The 14173-nt window shown below is 50.1% G+C and overlaps 2 protein-coding genes across 3 annotated transcripts in view; one reads left to right on the top strand and one right to left on the bottom strand.

Moving 5' to 3' along the window:
• Positions 1-12018, top strand: part of LOC108250942 (c-Maf inducing protein) — a 25729-nt gene extending 13711 nt beyond the window's left edge. Inside the window, exons 3-21 of the mRNA XM_017441045.3 lie at positions 812-862; positions 970-1131; positions 1501-1542; positions 1623-1685; positions 1770-1850; positions 2791-2894; positions 3018-3122; positions 4447-4872; positions 5448-5513; positions 7168-7194; positions 7271-7319; positions 7393-7500; positions 8052-8168; positions 8347-8487; positions 8576-8623; positions 8697-8843; positions 9132-9237; positions 9315-9385; positions 9490-12018. Of these exons, the coding sequence (XP_017296534.1) occupies positions 812-862; positions 970-1131; positions 1501-1542; positions 1623-1685; positions 1770-1850; positions 2791-2894; positions 3018-3122; positions 4447-4872; positions 5448-5513; positions 7168-7194; positions 7271-7319; positions 7393-7500; positions 8052-8168; positions 8347-8487; positions 8576-8623; positions 8697-8843; positions 9132-9237; positions 9315-9385; positions 9490-9543 (1968 nt within the window). The 3' untranslated portion in view covers positions 9544-12018. The remainder of the gene's footprint in view (positions 1-811; positions 863-969; positions 1132-1500; positions 1543-1622; positions 1686-1769; positions 1851-2790; positions 2895-3017; positions 3123-4446; positions 4873-5447; positions 5514-7167; positions 7195-7270; positions 7320-7392; positions 7501-8051; positions 8169-8346; positions 8488-8575; positions 8624-8696; positions 8844-9131; positions 9238-9314; positions 9386-9489) is intronic.
• Positions 12019-12706: 688 nt separating this feature from the next.
• utp4 (UTP4 small subunit processome component) overlaps positions 12707-14173 on the bottom strand; it is a 12492-nt gene continuing 11025 nt past the window's right edge. The window contains exons 13-17 of one of the 2 annotated variants that reach the window (XM_037978051.1): positions 13941-14047; positions 13575-13801; positions 13273-13458; positions 13088-13198; positions 12707-12956 (exon numbers count right to left, since the gene is read on the bottom strand). In XM_037978051.1, the coding sequence (XP_037833979.1) occupies positions 12947-12956; positions 13088-13198; positions 13273-13458; positions 13575-13801; positions 13941-14047 (641 nt within the window). In that variant the 3' untranslated portion in view covers positions 12707-12946. The remainder of the gene's footprint in view (positions 12957-13087; positions 13199-13272; positions 13459-13574; positions 13802-13940; positions 14048-14173) is intronic. The other variant, XM_017441035.3, reaches the window with a different exon arrangement.

Raw genomic sequence — 14173 nt, 5'->3', positions numbered from 1 at the left:
TTCTTCCTCTGGCCGGTGCTCCGCCGGTGCTCCGCCGGTGCTCCGCCGGTGCTCCGCCGGTGCTCTGCCGGTGCTCTGCCGGTGCTCTGCCGGTGCTCCGCCGGTGCTCTGCCGGTGCTCCGCCGGTGCTCCGCCGTTGCTCTGCCGGTGCTCCGCCGGTGCTCCGCCGGTGCTCCGCCGTTGCTCTGCCGGTGCTCTGCCGGTGCTCCGCCGGTGGTCTGCCGGTGCTCCGCCGGTGCTCCGCCGGTGCTCTGCTGGTGCTCTGCCGGTGCTCTGTTGGTGCTCCGCCGGCCATCAGCAAACAGACAGGAAGCAGGAGGACGACGAGTGGATTACTCTGGTTGTTGTTAAATGTTGTTGAACTGCGTCTGTGTTTTTGTTTCCAGGAATAAAATCTTTAATTTGATGCAGTGAGAGTTCTGCAGCTTTGTTTTTCACCAGAAACTCACAGGAAACCACTCGCTTTTTAAAGTTTCACTCATGTCTGTTTCCGTAAAGAGACAGACGGCTTATTTAGAAACTCATTTCTTTCTTTCTGTTTTCTTTAACTTTGCTTTTTATCAGTCATGTTTGTGCTCATGTGTTGTCGTTTTCTTACCTCCTTCTTTATTTGTGTCATTGTCTTTTTCTGATCATTTTATTCTTATTTAGTTGCCAGTTTTTAATGTTTTTTTTAAATTAAAGAAAATTAAACATTTTTCCTGGTAAAAAATCCTAAAAGCTCATTTATGAATTTGAGGCAGATAATAATAAGGTTTCATATAAAAGCTGAATCTTGTTTCTGAGAACGGTCTGGTTTGTCTGTCTGCAGGCTGCCAACAGCTACCTGAGGGATCAGTGGTTTCACTCTCTGCAGTGGAAGGTGACGTTTCTCCTCCGGCCTCCTAACACCCCGCTGTTTGTCACCCACCTGACCTTTGACCCTCCGAGGTGTCACGCTTATTGATGACCACATTGTGTCTCCTGCAGAAAAAGATCTACAAGTACCGTAAGGTCCTGAACAACCCGAGTCGCTGGGACGTGGTTCTGAAGGAGATCCGAGCGCTGGTGGACATGGCTCTGACCTCTCCGCTGCAGGACGACTCCATCCACCAGGCTCCGCTGCACATCATCTCCACCCTGCTGGCCGAGGTAGGCCTCACACACACACGTTACCTGCTGTCCAAAGGTGAGCTCAGGTCATCATTTAGCTCCTCCTTTCTGGGTCACGTGGAGCAGCTTTCAGAGCTTTCTTTATTATTTGCTTTGTTTCCTAAATATTACCTCCAGAGTTTCAAACGGCTGCAGGAGTTGTTTGAACTGATCCTCTGGAGGTTGTTGTCCTCTGATTCGTGTCGTTGAATCATCTGTTTCCTCCTGATCTGAGCTTCAGTCACAAAATCTTTGATCTGAGTGAAAAAACCCAACTCCTGTAACTAAAGCATTTCACCCCGAGGATTTAGCCGTAAGCTGGTCGTTTTGTTTGAGGACTTTTGTTGACTGTTCTGTGTTCCTCTGCAGAACTCGAACCTCAGCGCTCAGGATCATGAGAACATCATTGTGGTGAGTTTGGGTTCCTCCTCCTCCGTAGGTCCCTGTTGTGTGTTTGTGCAGCTCACCTGAGTCTGTGTGTTGGTTTGCAGGCGATCGCTCCTCTGCTGGAGAACAACCACCCGCCGCCCGACCTGTGCGAGTTCTTCTGTAAGGTGAGATCAGGGGCGGCACGGTGGGGCAGCGGCGCGCGGAGCTGCAGCTTCAGGGTTCTTAAACGTTTCTCCGGTTTGTTGCAGCACTGTCGGGAGCGGCCGCGGTCCATGGTTGTGATTGAGGTGTTCACTCCGGTGGTCCAAAGAATCCTCAAACACAACATGGTGAGTTCAGCTCTTTAACCGCGGCGTTTCTTTCTACTTCCTGTTTAGTCAGTTTGGCAGCTGAGGTTCAGCTGTTCGACTTCACTGCTGCTGTAAAAGTTGGACCCAGTTCCTCTTTTGGTTTCTGGTCTTTGTTTGATTCACTGCTTTTATAACTGCTCTCTAATTTAAGATTTTTATTTCCGGACACCGAAAGGTTAACGATCTGTCTGTTAGCAAAATCAACCGATGAAAATCGGGCGTTACTTCTGAACTTTGGTTCAACAGAGTTGTTTAAAAAACTCAAGCTAATAAATCTGACCTTGACTGAAAGGACGGTTGTCCTAAAAAGACTGAAGCTAATGTGTCCTCAGGGACATGTCCTGTAATCAGCCTCACAGGTGTCCTCAGTCCTGGATTCAGTCAGTCTGCCTGTTTGAAGGGGACAGGTAGTCACAGGGCTGTTTGGGATCAGGGTGTGTACCTCACTGAACATGGGGGACAGGAAGCTGAGGACAGAGTTGTCCCAGAAGCTCAGAAAGACACTGACTGAGCAGCAGGTTGAAGGTAAAGACTATCAGATGTCCCTGAGACTACAGAAGGTCCAGGTCCACAGGACGGTTCTGTTCTGGTTCTGGATCTGTTCAGGGTCCAATGAAACCTGAAGACTATCAAGGCTTTCTGGAGCCAGATGTTCTGCTCAGGGTCAGATCATGGGTCCAACAGGATAATGAGCCAAAACACCAAGAACGGGTCAGAACCGAACCTCGGACATTCTCATCATCAGATGATGTGAGTCCGGTCTCCGGCGTGAACTCGGCGGGTGATATGCATTCCTTTAAGGACTGTTGGGTCTTTGAGTATTTCCTGCACAGAGAAAGTTCACGGCTCGTTTTAACGAGTCGGTGACCTTTAGTTGACCTTTAGTTTCTGGATCATTTGTCTGTTTTTCCTCCGGCAGGATTTCGGTAAATGCCCCCGGCTGCGTCTCTTCACTCAGGAGTACATTCTGGCCCTGAATGAGCTGAACGGAGGGATGGAGGTCGTTAAGAAGTTTGTCCACAGGTGAGTCCAGGCTGGGGCGGGGCAAAGGGGCGGGGCAAAGGGGCAGGCAGAGGGCTGACAGCTCAGAACGGCTGACTGTGTGGCGCAGGTCCGAGGTTTCTAACGGGTTGTTATGTGTTGCAGCATGCACGGGCCGACGGGGCAGTGCCCCCACCCGCGCGTCCTGCCAAACCTGGTCGCAGTGTGTCTGGCGGCCATTTATTCCTGTTACGAGGAGTTCATCAACAGGTGAGTGACCCCTGCTTCCTGAACGGAGCTCCCCATCTTCATGTTTTTATCTTTGTGCAGCTGCAGAATCTGTTTGTGTCACAGTCCTTCAGTAGCTTTAAGAAGACATGCAGCTCTGACCTTTCATGGTGGAACATCGTACGACAGACAGAGCAGGTTTATCTGAGGCTCACTTTTTACTCCGAGTTTCTGACGAAAGTGCTGATTCTTCAGTCCAAGAAAACTTCAAAATAAGAGCCTGGGTCTTCTTCCCAAAGTCAAATAAAAACTGTTGGGTTTTAGATGGTTCCCTTCCTTCGTTTGTTGGAGTAACAATAGTTTTCAATATTCCAGAGAAAGCTGCTGCTGCTGCTGCTGTTGTTGTTGTCGTTTGTGTTGTTGTTGTTGTCGTCGTAGCTGTAGACTCGTCCCTCGGCGTGTCCATTGATTAGACGGACATGTGACTGGTAATGTCCCACATCTAATCTGAAGGAAACGGTACAAACAGTCGTTACCAGGAAGGCAGCTCATAACCACATTATTCTGTTTATAACTCATTTACAGCGTCACACAAATACACAAACAATTTTAGAAAAACAAATAAATGGAAAATAATTAAAGCCGAGGTTGTTGCTGTAAAGTTTATCCCTGAATGCAGCTTTAATGCTTCCACTTTTAAAGCTTTTGTTTTAATAAGAACCTTAAAAGTTTATTTGTCTTCAGTCGTATTAAAATACGAGCAGCACGTCCTGAACAGCTTCAGATGAAAGGATCTGATTCAAACAAAGAAAAAACAAATCATCCTTTCATTTTTAATCCTCAGAAAGGTTTTTACTGCAGTACTTCCTTATAATGCCCTTTTTCAGCTTTTAGGAGCATTTACTGACAGGAAAATGTTGCATTTAGTTGTTTTACTGCTGCTGTTGTCAGCTGGATTCATCTGATCCTGGTTTCTGCAGAGAGGATCAGACTAACTTGTGTTTGATGGGATTAAACCTCACCTGAAACCTCCTGGAGTCTCAGTTCTCCGTCGACTGGAGGACTAAACCCTGATCGGTGCAAAGGCTCCATCAGAACCATGTTGTAGTTTCACAGATACTTAAAGGAAAACTGGTTGTTTTTCTTCCACACACATCTTTCCAGGAATTTGTCTTAATGTTCTCCGTCAGAACCCCCCCACCCCGTTAGCTTCTGCCCCCCTGAGAGGGTTTGAAGATGGCATCCCGAGGAGCCGTCTCCGTGGCGGCGGTCCCTGCAGAGTCCAGTGACATGTCCCTCTCTCTCCCGAGTCTTCAGCGTTTGTTTTGGATGGTTACTGATGTTTCTTCTTCTCCTGTTGTTACAGTCGGGACAACTCCCCCAGCCTGAAGGAGATCAGAAATGGCTGCCAGCAGCAGAACGACCGCAAGCCGCCGATGCCGCTGCGCCTGCTGCGCCCGGAGCCCCCGACGTCGCCACCCCCCGCCACCCTCCTCCCTCTCTCTACCGCCCCCAGTCCTCAGCCGGCGCCGCCCGCCCCGACAAACCCGCCACCCTCCCTGCCGCTCTCCCCTCCCCCCTCCATCGTCAACTCCAGCGAGATCCTGGTGGAGCTGGAGCGCAACAACAACTCCGCCAACGCCAAGCGGAAGGGCGGGCCCGCGGGCGGCGACAGCGAGCCCAACCTGATCGACTGCCTGCTGGTCAGCCCAGCCGTCAACATGCTGTCCATCCAGCTGCCGGCGCAGGCGGACCGCGTCCTGGGCTGCTTCGCCCTCATCCTCAAGATGCTGTGAGTTCAAACAGGAAGCAGCTGCGTTTCGTCCCAGACATGTTAAATTCCTACCTGCCCGGGTCCACAGCTGGTTCTGATCCAGCTTTAGTTTGGGTTTGAAGGCAGATTCTGCCAAGACGTAACAGAACCTCACACTGACCGCTTTAAAATCAGCTTCCAAGAACAGAAAAAAGTGATCCTTCAGGAAAATATAACAACTTTTATTTTATTTTCTGATTTAAGACACGTTTAAAACAAAGTGTTTTAGAGTCAAAGCAGGAAATATAAAGCAAATAAAAATATAAAACTCATTAAAGCTCAGCGAAAGGAGAAATCTGCTTCAGTCCAAACAAGCTGAAGATTAAAGGATGAAAGCAGGAGTAACTTTCTCCATGTCTTCATCAGGGAGACGCAGACGGTCTGAGCGGCCATCACTGAGTAACGTTTACAGGAAGTGTCTCCTGGATGTCTGGAGGACTCTTTAAAGCCACATGCAGGCAGACGGTGGACTTCCTGTAACAGATAAACCCGAGTGTCCCGGTCTGAGAGGTCCTCTGAACCACAGCGTCCTCACTGCGTTCTGTGCTTTTCAGGTCGGACTATGATGACTGGAGACCGGCTCTGGCCAGCCTTCTGCAGCCCATCCCCTTCCCGAAAGAGTGAGTACTCCTGAAACCGTCAACACCTCTCCGTTCAAACTGGACGTATAAAAACATTTAACAAAGGTTTTACACATCAGAATCAAACACAGGGTCTGAAATGACTCCAGCTGAAGAAAAACTGCTTGAAGTCTGAATTCAGGACCCCAGTTAGAGACCAGGTCCATTAAAACTTCATTTGTTGAAATCAGATGGATGAAGATGTAAACCTGAGGGATCATCTGTTCACTTTGTTCAACAATCTGCTCCTTCGTGGGGTTACAAGAGTCAGAACCGGGAATTATGGGAATTAACAGGAAACTGCTGATATCTGAAGACAAATATTAACATTTGTTTTGTCACAAACAGATCATGAGTCTGAGTTTATAAAAAAAACAGATTTAATGACCTGATTAGCATATGATGACATCACTGATTCACAACCACACAACTGTTGTAGATCAGCTGCTGGACCGTTGTGGCCCACTCTTCTTTGCAGCTCTCTGAGGTTCTGGTTCTGGACTGTTCTGCTCCAAGCTTCAGCCTCACATCTGACTCCAGGATCCTCTGGTCGACTCAGGAACTGTAAGGTTCAAAACAAATGAGTCATTATTGTTTCAGCTACAGGGAGTACTGTTGCCTCTCCTAATGACGCCTGCAGCGCACGCCTGCAGCGCACGCCGCACCGCAGAGGCGCAGGTGAGAGGCAGGTGTGTCCCAGCGTTGGAGAAACAACAAAACTAATGAAGCTCTGAATGGACCGACCAATAACAGCAGGTCTCAGGAGAGGAAGGCTGCCACTCCTGAGAGGTGAGCTAAGATGGCTCCCCTACGTCAACAGCCGGTTCCCCGCAGGACGCCGTTAGAACCACGGACACGAAAATAAGACAGACGGGTGTTCGTTCGTTCATGGAAACAGAAGGAATATTTTCCAACTGAAAACAGAGTTGATCTGAATCCTGCGTCAGAATTAATACGTTGTTATTTATTAAAGATCAGAAAGTTAAAGCTGGGAGACAAGATCTGCTTCCACCTGGCTGCTCCTCAGGATCAGGAGCTGCTGATTGGCTGCTCCTCAGGATCAGGAGCTGCTGATTGGCTGCTCCTCAGGATCAGGAGCTGCTGATTGGCTGATCCTCAGGATCAGGAGCTGCTGATTGGCTGCTCCTCAGGATCAGGAGCTGCTGATTGGCTGATCCTCAGCAGGAGCTCCAGGTGTGTGTTAGCACAACGCCAGGGCGGAAAGACACCAGCAATGACCTCAGAGAATCAACCTGGGAAGGGTCAAAGGTCATCTGCAGTCCATCGTTCCACAGAGAGGAGACATTTAAGACAGATTCACCCTGAAGGTCAGACCGTGCAGTGCTCAGAGACTCTACAGGCCTCAGTCAGCAGGTCAAAGGTCAAAGCCTCTTCTCTCTGAAAACAACATGGCCGCCAGACTCAGGTTCATCTGAAGGAACCAGAAGACTTCTGGAGCAGAACCAGACCAGAGGACAGATGTTTACCCAGAATGCACTGCAGCTGTCAGCACGGTGGTGGAGGGCTGATGGTTTGGGCCGATTCTGGAGTCAGATGTGAGCTGAAGCTTGGAGCAAACCGGGTCATGTTGGGTCAGAACCGTGTTTCTCGGACTGTTCATGTTCGTCTGACCCGTCTCTGTTTCCTCCCGCAGAGCTCTGGCGCACTCCAAGTTCACAAAGTGAGTATTTCAGTATTTCAGCTGGTGAGCGATTCGGCGCCTTCGAGCCGCCATGACGCTTGTTTTTTCTGCGCAGGGAGCTGAAATACGTCATCCAGAGGTTCGCTGAAGATCCCAGGCAGGAGGTGAGGTCCTGCTGCAGCGTCTGAACTTTGACCCCGAGCAGAAACATGAATCCCTGCCTGGTTTTGTCCTCAGGTCCACTCCTGCCTGCTTAGCGTGCGCTCAGGTAAAGACGGCTGGTTCCAGCTCTACAGCCCGGGGGGCGTGGCCTGTGACGACGACGGCGAGCTGTTTGCCAGCATGGTGAGTTCCTAAATTTACTCAGTCCAACAGAAACTCCTCAAACTTTTAAAAAAAATACAAAACAGCCTTACTGCATATTCTCTGCAGGATTCCTGAAATCAGCTGAACTCCAAGTGAAAGCACCCAAACAGCTAAAAGCTAAAACTAGTGCAGCAGCAGCTAAAGGCTAAAATAAATAAAGTAGATTTCAAAGAGCTCAAAGTTGTTTTGAAGCATATGGAAAAGTTAAACATTTATAAAGTATAAACGTTATAAACGCTGTAACGGATGAAACAGCTGAACGTTTGCTGACTCAGCATTCTGAGGAAGTTTTAACCCTTTCATCCCTGGATTCAGTTTATTCATGAAACTTTTTACCCTCGAACCTCAAACTGACAATAATTTATTCAACACATCATTTTCTGTTTTTATTAATAAACATTTTTCTGTATAGATTCATCTTTTTTATCTCCATCTTTGTTGCCTTTTTCTGTTCTTGTGCAACAAATGTTTAAACACAAAGTGACGCTCCTCCTCCTTCTCCTCTTCCTCCTCCTCCTCCTCCTCCTCAGGTCCACATCTTGATGGGTTCCTGCTATAAAACCAAGAAGTTCCTTCTGTCTCTGGCTGAGAACAAGCTGGGTCCCTGCATGCTGCTGGCCCTGCGGGGGAACCAGACCATGGTGGAGGTCCGTCTTCTTCTGCACTTTATTAAAAGTCTGAATTCCTCCAACACTGGGATTGTTTTATGAGATATTCAGAGAGAAACAGGAGCCTGGAGGTTTTATTTAGTTAATGATTTAAAGCGTGTTTAGGCCAGAACTGTCTCTGCTCGAGGTGCAGTAAATGCAGCGTGTGTTTGTGCAGATCTTGTGTCTGATGCTGGAGTACAACATCATCGAGAACAAAGACACGCAGCTGCAGATCATCTCCACCCTGCAGAGCACGCAGGTCGGCTTCCGGATGTACGAGCAGCTCTGCGACCGGCAGCGGGAGCTCAAGGAGCTGGTGAGTTCTCCGAGCGGAAGAAAGATATTTCTGGATATTAGCGCCTGTCCCAGTGTTCCAGGAGTTCCTTCTTTGTTTTGTTTTGCAGCAAAGAAAAGGAGGCCCCACTCGGCTGACCCTGCCCTCCAAATCCACGGTGAGATCAGATGAGATGGTCCTGGGTGGTCTGGAGTAAAAGCATTTCATTAAACGTCTTCTTCTCGCTGCAGGACGCAGATCTGGCCCGTCTGTTGAGTTCAGGGTCCTTTGGGAATCTGGAGAACTTGAGCCTGGCCTTCACTAACGTCACCAGTGCCTGCGCTGAGCAGCTCATCAAGCTGCCGTCGCTCAAACAGCTCAACCTGTGGTCCACGCAGGTACTCGAACGCAACACAAAGACAGAAACACACCAACACTTGAATGCAGCACGGACACATGCATGACAAGGAATGCAACATGAAGACAGAAACACTTGAACGCAACACAGACAGACCAGAAACGGCTCAAGCTGTGGTCCACGCAGGTACTCGAACACAACACGAGCACAAGCACAATGCAGACACTTGAACGCAGCACGAACACTCGAACGCAGCACAAGTGCACGAACGCAGCCAGTCTGCAGGTAAAACAACGTCTGACTTCCTTCTTGTTGTTCCCGGCTGCAGTTTGGAGACGCAGGACTCAGGTTGTTATCGGAGCACCTGGCCTGTCTTCAGGTCCTGAACCTGTGTGAGACGCCGGTCACCGACGCCGGCCTCGTGGCCCTGAGCTGTAAGGAAACTCTGATTAACTGTGAAACTGTGGAGAAGTGTCCTCCTGCAGCTGTTAAAACATGTGATGTGTTGCAGCCATGAAGAGTCTGTGCAGCCTGAACATGAACAGCACCAAACTGACCGCCGACACGTACGAGGACCTGAAGGTAACTCCGCCCACTCAGCTCAGGTTTCAAAATAAGAGTCTGGTTGGGCTTCGAGCAGAAACTCGAGGTTTATTTTGGATCTGCTTGTTTGTGTTTCTGTTCAGGCCAAACTGCCCAACCTGAAGGACGTTGATGTTCGGTACACAGAGGCCTGGTGATCCTTCAAAGCCCCGCCCACCTCCAACATGACCACACACACACACACGCACACACACGATGATGTCACCACCACCAACGCCATCTTTACCCCTGAGATTCACCGTGAGGAGGAGGAGACACTTTATGGACCTCGCGGCTGCTCCTACTTCCTGGGCGGAGCTTGTTTTCTTGCAGACATTAAGGACCTGTTGTAGGAGGAGCCATCTCTGTCCGTCCCTCACCCTGTCACCCAAACATGGTTTCCATCGCTGAGGAGGGAGGAGTCAGCGACTTGTTACGGACCCCGGCGCCGTTCCACCTGGATTATCTGTGACCCGATCCACCGTGTAGCTAACCCAGAAACCAGTCCAGGTCTCCAGGTCTCCAGGTCTTCAGGTCTTCAGGTCTGTCCCTCAGAAAAACCAGGAATGGGGAAAGTAAAAAAAGAAGATTTTTATGAATTAACATATTTTTCCAGACACGGATGCTTTCATAGAACTTTTGCGTGTTTTCTACAACTGCCAGTGAAGCTCTGCAGGAAACATCCTGATGGGTTCTGACCCGACAGGAACCAAGGCCACGTCTCCTGAAGAGGACAACCACTGATGGACCCGTCGCCACCTGAGAGTTGTATATTTTCCTATCCTCTGGGAACCGTTTCAGAACAAAGAGCGGACTCTCTGCCAAACGTCTTTGCTCGTTTTATCCGGCCAACGGTTCTGTTCTGTTCGGTCCGAGGGAAGGGTCCCCCTCGGCAGACGGGACAGAATTTATGTACATATTGAAAGAGCTACATTCCCTCTGAACGATGTGACCCGACTCATCGCGAGCCCGTCAGAACCTTCCTCCTGCCCGTCCACAAGATTTGTTTCAGAACTGAAGTCCTGTCAGGGTGGATCCGTGTGTCCTCCTCCGGACCTCTGCGTGGCAGAAACGTACTGCTCCAGAACCCGACCCAACACGCTGATGCTTCCTTTCTGCCACGAAGGCGCCCCGAGGCGTCCCGAGGCGCCATCACACCGGAACGATCAACCATCAGAGGAGAGCAGGAGGGCCGATCTGTGGCCTCCCTGCAGGACGCTGCAGGCGTCCGTCGGATCGGAGGACGGGACGTTTCCTATTTATTGGGTGCCATGACAGCTTCCTGCTGGGCCCGTGGACTCGGAGAGCGGGTCCGGTTCCTGTCCTGTATGGTGTATATATCCGTGTATATAGCCGTAGTCTCCTTTCCTCTTTTTTTCCTCCTTTGTTCCGTCTCAGCCGGCTGCTGTTGCCTTCATCTTAACGTGTGTTTGTGCTCCTTTTATTTTATTTTCCACACAAAGTGCACTGTAATCTAAAATATGTTTTTAATGTTTTCTTGGTTTGCAGCGTTTCTTTGAGTCGATCACTTTAATCAAAGACTTGTCTCCTGTGTTTGTTTTTTTGCACGTTCCTGTTGCTGCATCATCCAATGCTTTTATTTTGTAATTTTATATAAAAGGTTCTGAAAAAGGGTTTGATCACTGTCTCCACTCATGGATCAGGGCGGTCAGGTGTGATCGATCAAAGCCTTTCAGACTGTAGCTCAGATATGTTGGTTTAAATGTGGCCATTTTTATAGAGAATAATGTTCAGATAATCATATCCCAGGTGGAACCTAACGCGTAGTTTCATTTTATCTGGAATCTAATGGTTTAAAGGAACATTTCCTGGAACGAGACAAACAAAACGACCAGGAGCTGCTGGGGGCGGGGCCTCCCGAGGAGACCCTCAGCTCCGGAAGCTGCTGGGGGTGGGGCCTCCTGAGGAGACGCAGGTCTGGGTTTCCCTCCTGGACCCGTTGGCTCCACAGAAGAAGAAGCTGGAGTTTCCTTTCTGTGCTTTAAGCCTCAAACTGCATCCTGCAGGTTTCTAGTGACAGAGGAAGGTTTAAATAAAGCGGAGAAGCTTCAGGCTCCGCCCTCCTGCTCAGAAACTCACTCAGGTCTGATTTCTACCAGCAGAGTCGCTCAGCTTCTCACCACGACAGACCGACTCGGAGACTAACGGGCCGAGCAGCTCCTGGCTGCAGGTTCGAAGTCCGACCCGGTCCGCCCGGATCCCGTTTGTTTCCAGAAGTGTTCCTTTAAAGCAGAGTGTGAACGCTGGGCTCTGTGATGGTGTCTGTATCCTGTGGAGCTCCTTCCTCCTCCTGTCATCCAGATGTGCTCCGGTCCCGACAGATGTGAAGGAAGGAGGAATCTGACTGAAGGAAACGAGCGTTTCTTAATCTTTGTGGTAAAATGTTTGGCAGCTGGAAACGAGGCGCCCATCATGTTTCTCAGTTAAAGTCTCATTAATCTGCTTCTCCTGCTGGGTTTTTATCATCATCATCATCATCATCATCATTATTATTATTATTATTGCTGCTGCTGCTCTGTGGCTGTTGTAATAAAATACAAACATTATTTGACAGGAAAAGTAACTATGATGTGAAATAATTTCAATCAGAAATAAAATTGTCTGTGAATATGTTCCAGCTGTTTGTTTTTAATCCTCCGGTCGGTTCTCCGATCCTCAAACGGAATGCTTGTTGCCCACCGCTGAGCGTTGGGGAAGACTCTCAGCTACCACCACAGCAGAGAGAAACTGGGTTGGAGACGGTTGATTAGCTGTGGTGGCCATCTTGAATCTTTAAAATCTGTCCAGGGACAGACATTACGGAGCCCTGTAAGGTTATGTCATGTTACGTTTTCTCAGGTTCTGAGGGAGTGGAGCCAACACCGACCAGAACCAATATGGACCCGGACCCAGGTCCTCCATCTGATGGAGCTGAAGGTGTGGATCAGCAGCCAGTTCAGCTGAACATCTCCAGATGATGGAGAACAACAGAACCAGCTCAGTTCCAGGTGTTTGTTTGGTTCTGATAAAGACGTGTTTCCCTTCAGGTCCGGGTCTCAGTGTGGGCCGGCTGAAGGCAGGAACGCTGCTGAGGTTCTGTTACAGGTTCTGTTTGAGGTTCTGTTGGTCTTTCTCCATTTCTGCTCCAACGCTGCCACCTTCTGTTCACCTTCCACCTGACCCTATAATAATACTTCAGAGGTTGACCTTTGACCTGTTTCCATCTTCAGGCTTCAACCAGCAGCTTTTCTTCTTTATTCATTTAGAGTTTAGAGCAAACAGGAGTTTTACAACCTGAAGTGAGAGAACTCAGAACCCAGCTGGGAGGCAGGAAGTGTTCGTCTTTTTATTCTGACTCCTTGGTCGTCATGACAACAGGATCTGAATTCATTCACGACACAAAGCAACGAGTCGAGTCACAGATGAGAGGAAATATTTTTACTGCTGATCAGGTTTATGTGGCGAATTTCTTCTGCCGGACTGGAGCAGGCAGGCGGGCCGCGATGTCCTGCAGGGGGCGCTCCACCACCACCAGAGAGCGGTCCTCCAGCAGCGCCACGCTCAGGAGGTTCTGTTGGACCAGAGACACCGAGATAAAGCTGCATCCTCCTGGACCCGCTCCGGGAACTCTCAGCTACGACCACACCTGTCAGACTGACTGACTTCAGCTTCAGCAGATATTTTGCTAACAGACAGACGTACCTGGAAGCTCTTGCAGATCTTGAAGGCGTGGCCGTTCCTGCTCCTCTCGGCCGGAGGAAGGCTCCTGAGGACCAGCTGGTTGTACAGATTGGTCTTTGCATCAGGAAGTGGCTGCAGAGAAAGCTGCTCTTCATCAAACATTCAGGACAAAAACCACGAGGCTCAGATCGAGCCGGCCGGCCTACCAGAGTCTGGTCGATGACGCAGAACATGAAGGCGTCGTGCAGAATGATGTGCGCCGGGTTTCTGGGGTCAAAGGTGACGGCGGTGACGGGCGTGTCCCTCTGCAGCCACAGGGGGTGAAGGCCCTGCTGCTGCAGCTTCCTGCTCCACTCCGTGTACTCCTTCTGCTCCAGGGAGAACTCCAGGATCTGCACACAGCAAGGGTTACAGGAGGAGGAGGAGGAGGAGGAGGAGGTGAGGGGGTGGGAGGAGGAAGGGGAGGAAGGGGAGGAGGGGGAGGAGGAGGAGGAGGAGGAGGACCCACCTGCCGGTCGGCGTGAACGGACACGAGGCAGCCGCTCGTGGGGTGGACGGAGACGGCAGTGGGACAGGAGGCGTAGACGGGGAGCGAGCAGTGGAGCTGCAGAGCCACAGGTTGAGGTTCTGGTTAACAGGAAACGAATCGGACCGGGAGGTTCTGACCCGGCAGGAAGCTACTGAAACCACTGAACCGACCGGAGGCTTCGTGCTGCGTTCAGGAACCTCTACTTCCTGCTACAACGAGGCGTTTATTTTAGGCTTTAACTGAGATTTCTCCAAACAGACAGAAATTAAGTCAAATAAGATTATTTGATTTGAGTATCGAGTAACGTCTCCCAATCAGAAGAGCGGAGCTGAGGTGACCTCTGACCTTTAGCTTCTGGAGGTCGAAGACGTGGATCTCACAGTCTGTGTTGGCCGTCACCAACCACCTCCCGTCCTCGCTGGGCGCCAGCAGGTTGACCGGCTCCCTGGAGCCTGAAAGGACAAGAAACCCGCTGAAGGTTAGGATCTGAGAGCAAAAAGGGTTAGTCCGGGTCATAGTCCGGGTCATAGTCCAGGTCACAGTCCAGGTCACGGTCCAGGTCACGGTCCAGGTCATAG

The sequence above is a fragment of the Kryptolebias marmoratus genome, linkage group LG11, assembly GCF_001649575.2.
Source record: "Kryptolebias marmoratus isolate JLee-2015 linkage group LG11, ASM164957v2, whole genome shotgun sequence".
In the NCBI taxonomy this organism is placed as follows: Eukaryota; Metazoa; Chordata; class Actinopteri; order Cyprinodontiformes; family Rivulidae; genus Kryptolebias; species Kryptolebias marmoratus.
This window is presented reverse-complemented; position numbering and strand designations above follow the sequence as displayed.